Below are 14162 nucleotides of genomic sequence, written 5' to 3'. Positions count from 1 at the left end.
GAACAACAATTTGCGGCAACCCCTTGTACGTATATTGAAGCTGAGCGCTGAGAGAATCATCCATGAAAACCAAAGTAAAGTCCGTTATCTATAATCCTCCTCGGCAGTTGTTTTCCTTCTGGGCCTCAAAGCTGTCACACAAATTCTTCACATGACTTGTTATGAGTCTTCGACATGCAACATACAGATTTTTGCATTGCTGAGGGTAACAGGGATGAGCTACGAGACGGGACACAGATGAGATTTGACTTCACACACCTGCGGAGAATTTGTGCACGGTGTCCTGTCTTTCGTTGTGCTTGGACAGAACACTCATTAAAGTTACCGTGGATGAGCGAGGAGTACATCGGCGGCTCTACGGCGTAAACGAGAAGGCTGGGATTATGAGCTGTACTCGGCACAGACAGAAGGCACTGGTCCTCATTTATCAAGTGACCCTTCAAAGCAAATCTCAGCTCCGTATCAAAGCGTGCCCATCTCCTTGTGAAAAATTGATTGCCATACATAAATTACAGAAATTTGTTTGCGGTTAGAACAAGTTCACATCCAGCTTCGAAGGACATGCGCTCGCTTAGACAGATGGACAAATCGTTCCAAACTGTTGGTGCGCGTACAAGATGGCGAGCTAAACTCTTTATCTTGTCAGCTCATGCTCATCTTGTACCCAAACACTAACTGCACTGGATATTTCACATATAAATCTGGGACTGCAAACACTTTGTCTGGTACACGGTATGGTAATGAGCTGATCTGATCTGAGGTTTCATTCCTTTAATAAACCATCTCTGTATCGGGTGATGGCGTTACGCTGGCTGTGTTTCTTGTTGATTTGCCGAGAGAAGCAAGAGAGAGGGCTTAATTATCGGCAGCATATCGGTCCTCAAACCGCAACACAAATATGTTTGCACGATCCAATTTTATCTGTTATCTTAGGTATGTATATTTTAACTTGGATTAGTTGGGAAGTTTCATTAAAGGGAAAGCTTAATCTGCCCATAATTATAATTATCCATGTAAACGCAGGGATTTTCAACAAACGCATGATAAATGAGGGCCAGTAAAATCTGGGGTTTCTGAAGGGTGGATTGCGCATCCTCCAAGTCTTTTCCGGCTGTTGCCGTCAACTGAGTGGATAATGTAAAGGTCTGCACACCGTAATGGCTCCGCTTTGGATCCTTGTATGTTTTAGGTCGCTCTAATCTTCGGCCTGGAAAAAAAGGGTAACCCAGTGAGTGACAGTCCAAAATGACATTGCCACTGTGAATGACAACCATAACACATGTTGCATTCCATAGAAGTCGACAACACAGCACAGTACACGTGATGCTCCCACAAGCATGCTGTGGGACTGTACACAAGTTTCGCTGAAGATGATGTCGTATGGCGGCATCGTCATCATCATTGTCATTATTATGAGACATTAACATAGAACGAGGATGACCTGCCGCTTTGTCTGAGGCGTATCGGATGTGGATATTCCATTTAGAAGTATACTGAATGTACTGTAGTAAGGCATGTTCAGCTTTGAGAGCACTCCGTCCTTCACCGCCAACGATAGCAGTGACCCAAAATAGCGAGCATAGCTGTTTGAACATTTTAAGATGTCGACAACATTTCAATGGCACAAAAACAAAATGCTGTTTTTTTTTCTTTATCTCCTTTTTACCGTTCTGTATGTTGAAATGAGAAAAATTACTCAGCCTCATGGAGCGCTGAAAAGGTGTGCTCTATATACTTCAGAAGGAAAATGTACTGTTGGCTCTTAGGTGGTCCACTTTTAGCCTGAACCTGGAAACGTGATTGGGAATCCTGTCTCGAAAATGGGTGGGAAGAGAAAAATGAGCTATCCTATCTCCCTGACATCAATCTTCTACCTGCAATCAACACCAATCCAATAATCTTGTTTGGCCTTTATACCTGATGCTCTAGAAAAGAACAAGAAAAAAAAATGACATCCTTTCAGTATATGTAGTCAAAATTCCCCATCTTTCCATCTAGGTGTCCTCCACTGTCGTAGGTTTGGATCTCCCCAGCTCTCCATACTCTCCAGTATCAGTTTGCTCCCTCCACAGGCAGGTCCTTGTTCAGCTCCCACGGTTCCCCACTGTCTTAGATGGCATGGTTACTGTAGCTTATGTATGTCTGCTTGGAGGCCAGAGCTACAGAAATGAATGGGTGAGAGAAAGAAGGACAAGCAAAAGCAGGGAAAAGCTGAGTGAGTGAGTGAGATTCAAGTAGGTGTAAATTCATCACCCTTTCCCAGCCACATCTGAGTCAAAGCTGGAGGGACGGGATCTGTTTATGCATGGCTTCATTAGACTTGTGTCATTGAGGACTGCTGGTCTAGCTGACCATAATAACAGGGTATTTTATGTGAACAGCAACAGCAAGTCATTATTTTCCATCATTATTCTGGTCTGTGTATAAGGTGTATAAGAATTATATACCTTATGAATTATGTATACTGCATCTAATTTAGAGAGGCTGGTTCCAAGGTGAAGGGCAGCAAAATTTAATGTACTATACATATCTATCTATCTGTCTGTCTATTTCTACTGAAAATGAATGGTGCCTCGGTGATGTAGCTGCAGTCAGCAATCCATATCAATATAGTTGCCTGCAATTATTGCATCAAACCTAAACTCAGAGCAAACTTTTGCATTGATAAATACTCAAGTATACACTAAATACACAGTATAGGGACATCACATAGGTCATAATAGTGGTATTGAGTGCAATAGTAATCATTCATATGCAAGTCTTAAACAACATGCCAAGATCTCTTTGTGCACCAAGCAAGGCATGCAATAGTCATTGTTTAGATTTGAAACTATAACAATCTATCTTGGGGTATAAAAGGCTACGAGGACAAGATGTTATCTATCATGGCACCATTAGCACAGTCATTAACTATTGAAAACATTTTTTTTTTTGCTTCATTATGCCGATCCCTTTTTTTCATGTGTGGTATTTTCTATAAGCTGCAGGAAGATGACCCAACAAACAGCTATTCCAAAATTTCAGTGTGCAAAACTCTCAGTACGATCTAATATTTGCCCCTGTACGTTTGTGTATGCATATAAACATGCCTGTGTCCCTGTGTGTGCGTTTGTCTGTGCGCAGATGTGTCATTTTTAAATAAAATAGTCCTCGGCTTGCATGCTTGGCAGGGGTAATCACAGCACCAGTCTGCCAATCTGCCTACAGCAGCTCTGACTGATTGAATAAGTCAGAGGGGACGAATCCAATCAGAAGATAGCTTAAAGCTAGAGAGGGGGCAAAGGTACAGGAGGAGAGAGATGTGTGTTGGCAAACATATGTTTCTGTATTTTTGTCAGTGCCAGGTTTGAGGTTAGTGCACGGGGGTGGCATTCTCTCCATTCCATCCAAAGAATCTCCTCTCAGGGAACCATTGATAAATGAACCTTATTTGAATATTTATGTATATGCTGTGAGGCCAAGATAAAAAATAGATGGTCCAGAAAGAATTGAAGCTGGCACACCCATCTGTCTTTTCCCTATTCCCCCTCATTGTTGTTCAATGTCCCATTACCACAAATTTTTTCCTTTGTCAACAGGGAAGCAAATCGCAGGAGGTGCACAGCTTTCGCTTGTCGCCCACGTTTAGCCCGAGTGGTGTCATATCCTCATGTTAACGGGCTTTTCCGTGCTGATTGGCCGTTTACAGCAGCAAACACCAACAGGTTATTATTGTCTATTCAAGTTTACGTCTGTTGGGGTCAAGGATGTATTTTGTGAGTGTGATCACTATCATCCACCATTAAGGGTGTGTGCTAGCCGGAAGGCAGCCATGATGCTCTGTGCACAGCTTTGGCAGGCATGGGATTCAAAGTGAACAGTCAACACAAAAATCAACGGGAGGGAAAAGTGGTGAAACGTAATAATAAGAATAAAATGATTTAAAAAAAAGAAGAAAGGCAAGCTCATCGTCTAACCAGTTTACCTGTAGGTTTTAAAGTCCCTCACAGGGCTCCCCTCCCTCAACACAATCTGACACACAAGCACAAAGAGCAACCCGTTAGTTTCACAGTTCACGCCGGTGCAGTCGGAGCCCAGGTTCAGTCTGTGTGTAGATGGGCTCTAATAGGATATGATCAGTCTCTGTTTCCCCCGAGGCAGCAGTAAGCCATATGGGTTAACGTTTTTGAATGAGCCATATGTGAATGTGGCCGTGGTTATCTTCATCTTTTTGTTAAGTCCCGGCACACTCGAGTCTGCACTGTTCTGCTTGTCATCATATGAAATCAGGACTCTCTATAGCCATGAACACGCGGTACAGTTTGATGGGATTTAAACTTTCTATCCCACACCAGGAATGCCGACTCATGCACTTCATGACGGTGATTGAAATATCCTCTTTCGCAGCAGCAGAGATCATACCTGTCCCCTCCACCCCCTTTTTAGAACCGGTGAAATTTGGGCTACCCGTCACACTTCCTGACTTGCATATCCTGCTGAGCTGTAACTAGTGGGGATGGAACAGTTTCACTGCCCTCTAAAAGTATTACACATTATGGAAGTGACAGAGGAGAGCTAATTTTCGCTTTTTTTGGGGGGGGGGTTTCCCCCCTCCCCCCTGAACAGGCGCCCGAGTGCAGCGACCAGGACACATACCGGCTTCCCCACCCGCAGACACGGCCAATTGTGTCTGTAGGGACGCCCAACTAAGCTGAGGTAACACGGGGATTCAAACTGGCGACCCCCGTGTTGGTAGGCAACGGAATAGACTGCTACGCTACCTGGACACCCTAATCCTTGTTTTTATTAACATTGACTGCAGTCCCCGCCCCCCAGTGTTTCAGAGCATCCTGTAAGTATTGTTGTATAATTCTGTCTTACTCACATATGAAATAACCTAAACAGGCAGTATAAATGGGTCGTGGCCATTCTGTGGAGAGTAATGTGTGATAGCTTTGCTGTGTTAAGGAACGTCATCTTAACAGTTCAGCCGTAGTTCAGTCCTCTGACCAATAAAACCTGTACAGGCTGAAGACTCATTAACTCTGTGGCAGTTGATTTAAAGACTCTCATTGACCCGATCAATTAGTCGCAGGGTTTTGTCCTTCCTGCTAATGTTTCAAAAAGAATCCATTGCATTATACTAAAAAATATGCCCTAATTTATTTTCAAATTCTGATAATTCCTAAAGCTGGTGAGGTGTAAAATTAGGCGTGCATCAAGTGTGTTTACCTAAGTGTGTTATTCTGCAGATGTGCTAGGCAAAACTAGCGGTCTTTCATTGCTTTTATACCGTTGACAAGACTCACTATACCACGGTGTGAGGGCAGTTTGACACCATCCTTACGGTAAATGACACAAAGGCCCCACAAAATTAGCTTGATTTCATCCATCATGTCCTATTTGGCTGTCGGAAAAAATGGAGTGGTGTCCCATCAGTCATCATATTCCCATCTGGTGACAAAATGGAGAGCTGATGATTTCATCTTCATACTTTACAACCCTTTACCTGACACAAAGCAAAGCATCTTATTCTTTGATTAAATAGTGTCGTGCTGTCAACATATTACAGTGCTGCACAATCACATTGGTTCAACAAATAAGGCATACAGTATATCAATTGTAGAGATACACAATCACCCAAGGACCATTAAAAACCATAAGAAATTGAAATTACAATGACACGAAAAGAAAACATTTGTGGTTGAGGGTGTTAAAATCCAAGTATTGTACATTGCAGTTGTATTGCAGTGGGCTTTGTTGTGGGATCTAGGTTTTTTGTTTTGTTTTTTTGCAATTCCAACGGCTATAAGAAAAAATTGAAGTTAGAAATGAGAAAAGTAAATCAGGAAAAAATGAAATAATATAGTTCTCCCTAATATGTCATTAACACCTCAATCCAGTCTATGGTCATCTTATCACCCTGGACCATACTTAATATGCACCTCTACTTGTTAAGTTTCAGCACAATACATATACAGCGGACTATTGTTCTGCACAGTGTGTTGTGAATATACCACTATTAAGTGTTGTAGTAACAGGCGATAATCAGTACTGGCAGGTCTGTTTCATCCACTACCACAAGCTCTCTCTGTTCTACGCTGATTCATGCAAATCAATAATGGAAAGCTAATTGCTGTAATGATGGCCCGCTGGTGCTGCTCATCAGTTAGTTAGGACTGCGGGGGGGGGGGGTCGCTTAGATTACAGAAATACTGTTGGCTTGATGTCGAGCAACAAAAATGAGCAGCAATGACAATAAAACAAGACAAGAATGTTGAGGGATTTGAAAAACTGAAATGTTTTGCTAATCATATGGGGCGAAAATAAAAATAGGGGTTCAGCCTTCAAATAAACGACCTGATTACAGACTATTCGTGAGGATATTCATCATTTGTTGTTGTTGGTAAACTTGCAAAATTGTGTTTAGTTTAGTAACGTTAGTATTATACGATCATATTAATCAGTCTCTGAACCTGTAAAAAGATTTCTGTTCAAAGAATTGCACATGTGCAAGCACAGTGCTGTACGACTCAACAACATGAAGTCATCTCAGTCACTGAAAGTGCCTTAACTAGTCACTCTTTCTCTTGGCAAGCTCTCCCTTGCAGGTCAAGGTGTGGGCAAGGAATTCAAGTGACACGAGACGAGAAAGTCAAATTTTGAGTTTCTATTTCCAATGCAAAGATAAAAACTGATTTGTCGCAGCTGCACTACAAGCACACTATTTATTAATATGCAGTATTTAGTTTATCCATTTCTAAAGAATCCATGCTGCTGCACATCCTTACCCTAACCCCAAATGTAACACATACAAGTTAAAAAAAATAATAAAATAAAATAAAATAAAACATTTCAAGCGTTGAACTGATCAGGTGAAAGTTAATTAGACACAATATGATAAATTAGGCTTTTCTTTTTCTTTTTTTACCCCACCCCATTTTTTTCTCTCCCCAATTGTACCTGGCCAATTACCCCACTCTTCTGAGCCTTCCCGGTCACTGCTCCACCCCCTCTGCTGATCTGGGGAGGGCTGCAGACTAATAAACGTCTCCTTTGATACATGTGGAGTTGCCAGCCGCTACTTTTCACCTGACAGTGAGGAGTTTCACCAGAGGGGGACGTAGGGCATGGGAGGATCATGCTATCCCCCCCCCCCCCCCCCCGAACAGGCACCCCGACCGGCCAGAGGCACTAGTGAAGCGACCAGGACACAACCACATCTGGTTTCCCACCCACAGACACGGCCAATTGTGTCTGTAGGGACGCCTGACCAAGCCGGAGGTAACACGGGGATTCGACTAGGTGATCCCTGTGTTGGTAGGCAATGGAATAGACCGCTACACTACCCAGATGCCCGGTTTTTGTTTTTCAGATCAGGCTTTCCATTGACATTAGTTAGAAAACATCTTTGAAATTCCTCAATTGCTCTCATTCACATGTATAACAAATACAATTCATACACAGTATGTTCATAACATTCACATATGTGACTAATGGCTCACCCTCCTCAAGCAAGCTGATCAGAAAATTCAAGTAGAAAGGAAACGGATATCCAGCAATTTGGCCTACATGTGTCATTTAAAAAGAAAAAAAACAAACGTCTGTAGATATCCATTTTCTGTAATTGCTGCAAAGTTTTGTTGGGTTCTTTAGTTTGTTTCAGTCCCTACCATTCAGCAACCCCGAGCAGCGGATATGCACCAGTCATTTTATGCTACTGGAAGCAGAAATGTCACACGTTGCACCTGTATTCTGTAATGCATCAGGATAAGGTAGTTAATGTTTCACATCTCCAAAAAATGGTGAAATGCGCCCAGCTTGTTCCAAAGAGGAAAAGCTGAAATGTTCCACCATGTCTCAGTGCCTTTCTGTGTAAAGCCCCAAACCTGCATGGGACACAGCACTGAGGGATTGTCAGAGTGTGACCAGCCAAAGGGAACATTCTCTGTCCTTTTGTCGCATCGATCTGAAACTACCACCTACTGACAAGCCTGCCCAAAAATAAATAAACAATGATACAAAAAATCCTCCAACCTTGGAAATGCAGTGTACTAATTCCATTATGAAACACTCTAAATATCTGGTAGTTTGTTTGTTTGTTTGTTTTTTTCCAATTCCCCCCCCCCCCAATTGTATCCGGCCGATTACCCCGCTCTTTTTGAGCCGTCCCGGTCACTGCTCCACCCCCTCTCTGCTGATCCGGGGGGGGCGCTCCGACCGACCAGAGGAGGCGGTAGTGCAGTGACCAGGAAAATACCCACATCCGACTTACCCCTCGCAGACACGGCCAATTGTGTCTGTAGGGACGCCCGACCAAGCCGGAGGTAACACGGGGATTCGATCTGATGATCCCGTGTTGGTCGGCAACAGAATAGGCCGCTACGCTACCCGGACGCCCAAATATCTGGTATTTTTAAACCTATCTCAATTCTCCTTTTTGTCCGCTATTCAAAATTGGTGGACCGAGTTCAGTTTGACTGTTTTTGCCATTTTGTTAGTCTCTGTCGTTTACCGGTAGATAGTTTTACTTTATCCCCACGGCGGCCTTACAATTACATTCCTCATGCAAATGTAGTTTAGAGTAAAAATGCTACACGGGGCCATGCCTTGGAGGAAATCTCAAGCTAATTGTTAGCGTTAGCATTAGCCTTGTAGTTCTAACCTTCAGCCGTACGCTGCAGCCCCATGCGGCTAACCGACAAGACCACCACTTTACCTCAGTAAATCTGTATATAAAGCACTGTAATATTACAATCATACTGCAAGTACTCGTGGTATGAGTTAGATCAGAGTACTTGTTCCAGATAGGGCTGGTCAATGATTCAATATTGATGTTTATTGTCTCTCACTATTGTATCTGGATGAAATTTGGACAGGCCTATTGTCATATCGTGATACACAATCGTCTAAATTAATGATAACGAAAATCTGTTACCTAAAATTTCTCACAAAATGAGGTCAGATTTATTATTGTTATGAGGCATGATATTTGAAAACTAGTTTTGGCTTGATATTAGACTGTATATTACCAAACAGTTCAAAGTGATGAACCTCAGTCAGATTCTTAAACATGGTATTTCCACGTATGTAAGCAATACTATGACCTCTCTCTCTTCCCCTATGATTACCGTGATAATAATATTCTCCATATCACGCAGCACTAGTTCCAAATCTGCTGAAACATATTTGTTGCTCGATACTGTATTCTTTTTTTTTTTGCTATTACCTCGGCGAGGGTCAATATACTAACCTTGTGTTTCCAGACTTTCACACAGTTCAGACTTGGCCTCTCCATTGGGCCTCAGGCCACCTTTGGGGTTGAACTTGTTGGACATGGTGGCTGCGGTGACCACCGCCTTCAGGCTACGCTTGCGCTTGGGTACATTCTGCTCCGGGTGGAAGAGAACCACGTAGACCTTCGGCATGTAGAGCATTCCCAAAGAGACAGATGCACTGAGGCTCACGGAGATGGTCAGGGTTGTGGTCTGGATGTACATCTGTATTTCAGAGAGGTAGTAAAATAAATGAACGAATACGTTTGAATTTAAAAAAAAAACAACAACTAATAGACCTACTCTGATTGGAGAAGAGTAGTCTAATAGTATTATCGTGTCAGCTTGAAATGGCCATGCAACATTGCAATTATTACTACTGGGATCTCTGATATAAAAATTTTTAACACATTAATTAATGTGTATTTTCTATTCTTTTATCCCGCTGTTAATTATTGTTAGAGCTTATTCTCTAGTGAACAGCAGCGAATCACAGCTTCTGTAGCGAACAAAGCGGATGGTAAGGGGCTTTAGCATTGAGCTATATCAGTATCTTATTAGACATGGTGGACGGTATACCTTCTCTTTCAGCATTTATTTTCTCTTATTTGTGTAATTTCAGCCCAATCCTGCTTTTCCCTGCATGTGGTTTGATTGGTGCATTTGTGTATTTATAACATACAAGCGCAACTAATAGGAAGCTACCGTCATGATGGGTGTCCATGCGCTGATGTGTTAAAGGTTGCAGGCTGTATTAATGGGATTGGAAAAATCTTTACTTTATGTAACTGACAGCAGTGACTCAAGGCTGTGCAGCAGATATATGACTGCAGGCAAGTAACACGGAGAAGGGATACACATCCTAGAGTATATTTATATGTAAATTGCCGCAAGTGAGTTCTTTTACTTATGGTAATTATAGCAGATCTCATATGGAGGTTACCTTTTCATGTGCTGCTATGCACTGAACATTACAGGGGACAGTTGGAAGGATGATTACTATATATTTAGTGTTGTTTTATTAATCTGAAACGTTTTGGTTTGCCCGTCAACTGACAAACAACAGATAAATGTGGTTGACGTGATCCCTTCATCCTAAAAATTACCCTTCCAAAAACCATATTTATGGAGAAACAATAGCGAGCGTCTCTTAGGTGAATTAAGCTTAAACATAGTGAATCTGAAATGAGCTCTCAGCAGTTAACCAAGTGGGGCGTACTTGACTTGCTGCGTTTTTTTTTTTTTACATTTCCCAAGAATAAACAACATGCAAATTGAAATAAAGAGAAGACGACACATTTAGCTCTCCCTTCTGGATTAAAATCCCCGAGCCCCCTCCGGTGTCGATGAACTCAAGGCAAAGAGTGTAAATTTGAAACAGCTGACAGCCATCTTTCTAGCAGATTTGCCTGCGGTTTTGAGTGACATTATATTTTCAGACATCATAAATGACTGGGTTGTATGGCATGAGAACAACCCACGGGGTCTCTTAGACCACAAGCTTGTTAACAGCGATAAATTATGCGTTTCTCAATGTGGGGTTATGACATATGTTGTTTGTATTTGGGCTTGTGAACAATTCATCTTTCCATTTCAAGTTGCTGAAATTTCTCTCATTTTTTGCAGGGACACAAGCATCCTGGCTGTCGGTGTATGGAGGAATGTTGGTAAATACCTTCATTGTTGTTGCTGTCGAAAAAGAGGAGATTTGATTTCTAAAACCAGGTTATATAAAATATATGGTTTCCTGTTTTTCCGGCTGAGGCTACCCTGACTATTAGAGGTGTAACTGAACGTATCCGCGAACCATACGGACACAATTCGGCACGCATGTGAACGGCAGATTAATTGCAAAAAAAAAAAAAAAAATTCCTCCTTTTTGCTGCCCAATTGTACCCGGCCAATTACCGCACTCTTCCAAGCTGTCCCGGTCGCTGCTCCACCCCCTCTGCCGATCCGGGGAGGGCTGCAGACTACCACATGCCTCCTCCGATACATGTGGAGTCGCCAGCCGCTTCTTTTCACCCAACAGTGAGGAGTTTCACCAGGGGGAGACGTAGCGCGTGGGAGGATCACGCTAATCCCCCCAGTTCCCCCTCCCCCCTGAACAGGCACCCCGACCAACCAGAAGAAGCGCTAGTGCAGCGACCAGGACACATACCCACATCCGGCTTCCCACCTGCAGACATGGCCAATTGTGTCTGTAGGGACGCCCGACCAAGCACAGGGATTCGAACCAGCGATCTCCATGTTGGTAGGCAATGGAATAGACTTTTACGCTACCCGGACGCCTCAAAATAGTTCATTGCAAAATTTAACCATCATAGTGAAATAGAGTTTTTCTGCTGCTGTTTTAAGGTAATCCCTAAATCTCGATGCAGAGTTGCAGTGAAAAGACAGATGTGTGCTGTGTTTTACTCTGAAGTGCAATGATTTATTGATTATGCAAAAAAGAAAAGCCGTTGTGTGTTCACGTGAAGAAGAGGGCATGTTGAACCCCAATAGATCAGTCAGGGATGCTCGCGTTGCAAAAAGCGCAGTGACAGTCATAGCTAGCAGAGGAGCGGAAGAATTTGAAAAGCCGCCTGCATCATTGAAGTTGCATGTATGGGAGCACTTTGGCTTCCCTGTAAACTATATGGATGGAAGAAGGAGGGTGGACAAAACCTGTTACGGTGTATCGGCATTGTGCATGGCCACCCGTTTGACGCAACATCACCGTGGTGTGTCAGTGACGAGGGTCAAGAGACAGGACACTCAACAGCAACGCCTCACCGTGGCATTTAAGCAGCCTTTTGCTGCAGAATCGGACCAGGCTAAAGCTATTACCAAATCTACTGGGATGTTTATTGCTGCAGACATGAGGTCAATTGAGTCTTGAATATTTTATATATTTTAAGATTTTATTTAAACATCTCGAATGTTGTTTTCATTTAAGACAAATGTGCAAAAGTTCTTTGCATTGTTTTACAGAATAAGTGGAAAGCAAAGTTATATTTGTCTCCCTTGTTTTGTTGCTGATCCGAAAAATGATCCAACCCTTACTCAAAACCATGATACGATCTGATGAGTTTTGTGATCCGTTGCACCTGACAGTCTATCCAGCTTTTCATATTGTTTAGTCAACATACAACAAGTCCTTGATTCAGTTGGAGGAGATACGCCTGCTTTCTTTTCTACCCCGAACGGCGTCTACAAGGAAACGCAATAACCTGTCAAAGGCTGCATTCATATTATTCTACCGTTACCAACTGCCAAGGCGACAGAAATGCGAAGGATTAACATGACATAATGGTGTGCCAGGGCAGAGAGTTTTCTGAGGTTGAGAATTATGTAAGGAGTATTTTCAGAGGATTTATTTATCTGAAACTTTACAACAGTAACTAAGGTAATAATGGAGAAAGCTGTAATCTTGATTCAAAGGTACTCTTATCATGAAAAGTAATCAATAGGGCACATTGGCTGTGTTGTGGGACATCAGGTGAGTATTTAGGGCATCTGGGTGGCATGACAGTCTATTCCATTGCCTACTAACATGGGATCGCCGGTTCAAATCCCTGTGTTAACTCCGGCATGGTTGGTCGTCCCTACAGGCACAATTGGCCGTGTCTCCGGGTGGGAACTCAGGTGCGGGTATGTGTCCCGGTCACTGCAGTAGCGCCTCCTCTGGTCAATCGGGGCGCCTGTTTGTGGGGGAGGGGGAACTGGGGGGAATAGCGTGATCCTCCCACATGCTACGTCGCCCTGGTGAAACTCCTCACCGCCAGGTGAAAAGAAGCAGCTGGCGACTCCATATATATCGGAGGAGGCATGTGGTAGTCTGCAGCCCTCCCTGGATTGGCAGGGGGGTTGGAGCAGCGACCGGGACGGTTCGGAAGAGTGGGGTAATTGGCTGGGTACAACTGGGGAGAAAAAAGGGGGGGCTGTAAAATAGCTATTTCTTCGTACCCCGTACTCCAGACAGCCATGATGGACACAAAGTGTGTGTCTGCAAACTCCTGCACTTCACCAACTCAAGATGCAGTTGGCGCTTTTGTCTTTCCCAAAAACCAGGCAGCATAAACCACCGACATACAATGAAGATGATATATGTTGACGGAATAAGAAACTCCAAAGGGGATTGGTGTAAATAAAGGCCCTCAACTGATGTAACGGGGGGAAAGGGGCGGGGGGGGGGGCTCTGTGCAAATCAAGAGCGATACACAGCGTTTTTGACCATAGTGAAAACAACACACAAACATTCCTTGAAGATGGCGGGGACGAGCTGTAATCTCCAGAGAAGATTACACATGGCCCGGGGTGAGGCTGGAACAATATTGCTGCCCCTCTGGATTACAAAGTGGAGTCACCATTTGAATGGAGGCGAGACCTCTGTCTCCTTCCACCGACCGTGTAAAGATCAATTCTCCCTGACACGCTGATATGATTGTCAATCTGCTTCAACGGCACAGCACTCCCTCAGACGGCCACCGCTTAGCATTTCCTCCGAGTTTTTGGTGCATTTGCAAATATTTCTTCTTCTTTTACATACAGTTAGACAACGTTTCTGCATATTAAATGCTTGTCTCTTGCAAGGCTAGTATGGCGTCCTCATGGCACATCAATGCATTTGGTTTGGTTCTGCTGAACATTGTTGATGAGCAAAAGACAGCTAAACTCTCACTGTGGCAATGCTGGAAGAGAGACTGGGTTTCCTGTCATGGTCTGGGAGTCAGTTCGTCCCCCAGTTTACATAAACTACGTCTCAAACAGGTTAGCTTGATTTCCACCGCTACTCCCCTGAAAAACCACCAGGAAATAAAGTGAAGTTTCTCAGTCATCATCACAGGGACGTCTTGGCTGCAGCGTTGGTAGTTCAAAGTGCCGGTTTGTACTCCCCCCCCCCCTTTTTCTCCCCAGTAGTATCCG

At 43.4% G+C, this 14162-nt stretch overlaps 1 protein-coding gene across 2 annotated transcripts in view; it reads right to left on the bottom strand.

Annotated features, from left to right (window-relative positions):
- Window positions 1-2109: 2109 nt before the first annotated feature.
- Window positions 2110-14162, bottom strand: part of grm4 (glutamate receptor, metabotropic 4) — a 254147-nt gene continuing 242094 nt past the window's right edge. For both annotated transcript variants that reach the window (XM_056275450.1, XM_056275448.1), the window contains 2 exons: window positions 9233-9479; window positions 2110-2159 (listed from right to left, as the gene is read on the bottom strand). In XM_056275450.1, the coding sequence (XP_056131425.1) occupies window positions 2110-2159; window positions 9233-9479 (297 nt within the window). The remainder of the gene's footprint in view (window positions 2160-9232; window positions 9480-14162) is intronic.

Source organism: Lampris incognitus, chromosome 2, assembly GCF_029633865.1.
Source record: "Lampris incognitus isolate fLamInc1 chromosome 2, fLamInc1.hap2, whole genome shotgun sequence".
Lineage (NCBI taxonomy): Eukaryota > Metazoa > Chordata > Actinopteri > Lampriformes > Lampridae > Lampris > Lampris incognitus.
Note: the sequence above shows the minus strand (reverse complement) of the source record. Positions and strands in the feature narration are given on the sequence as shown.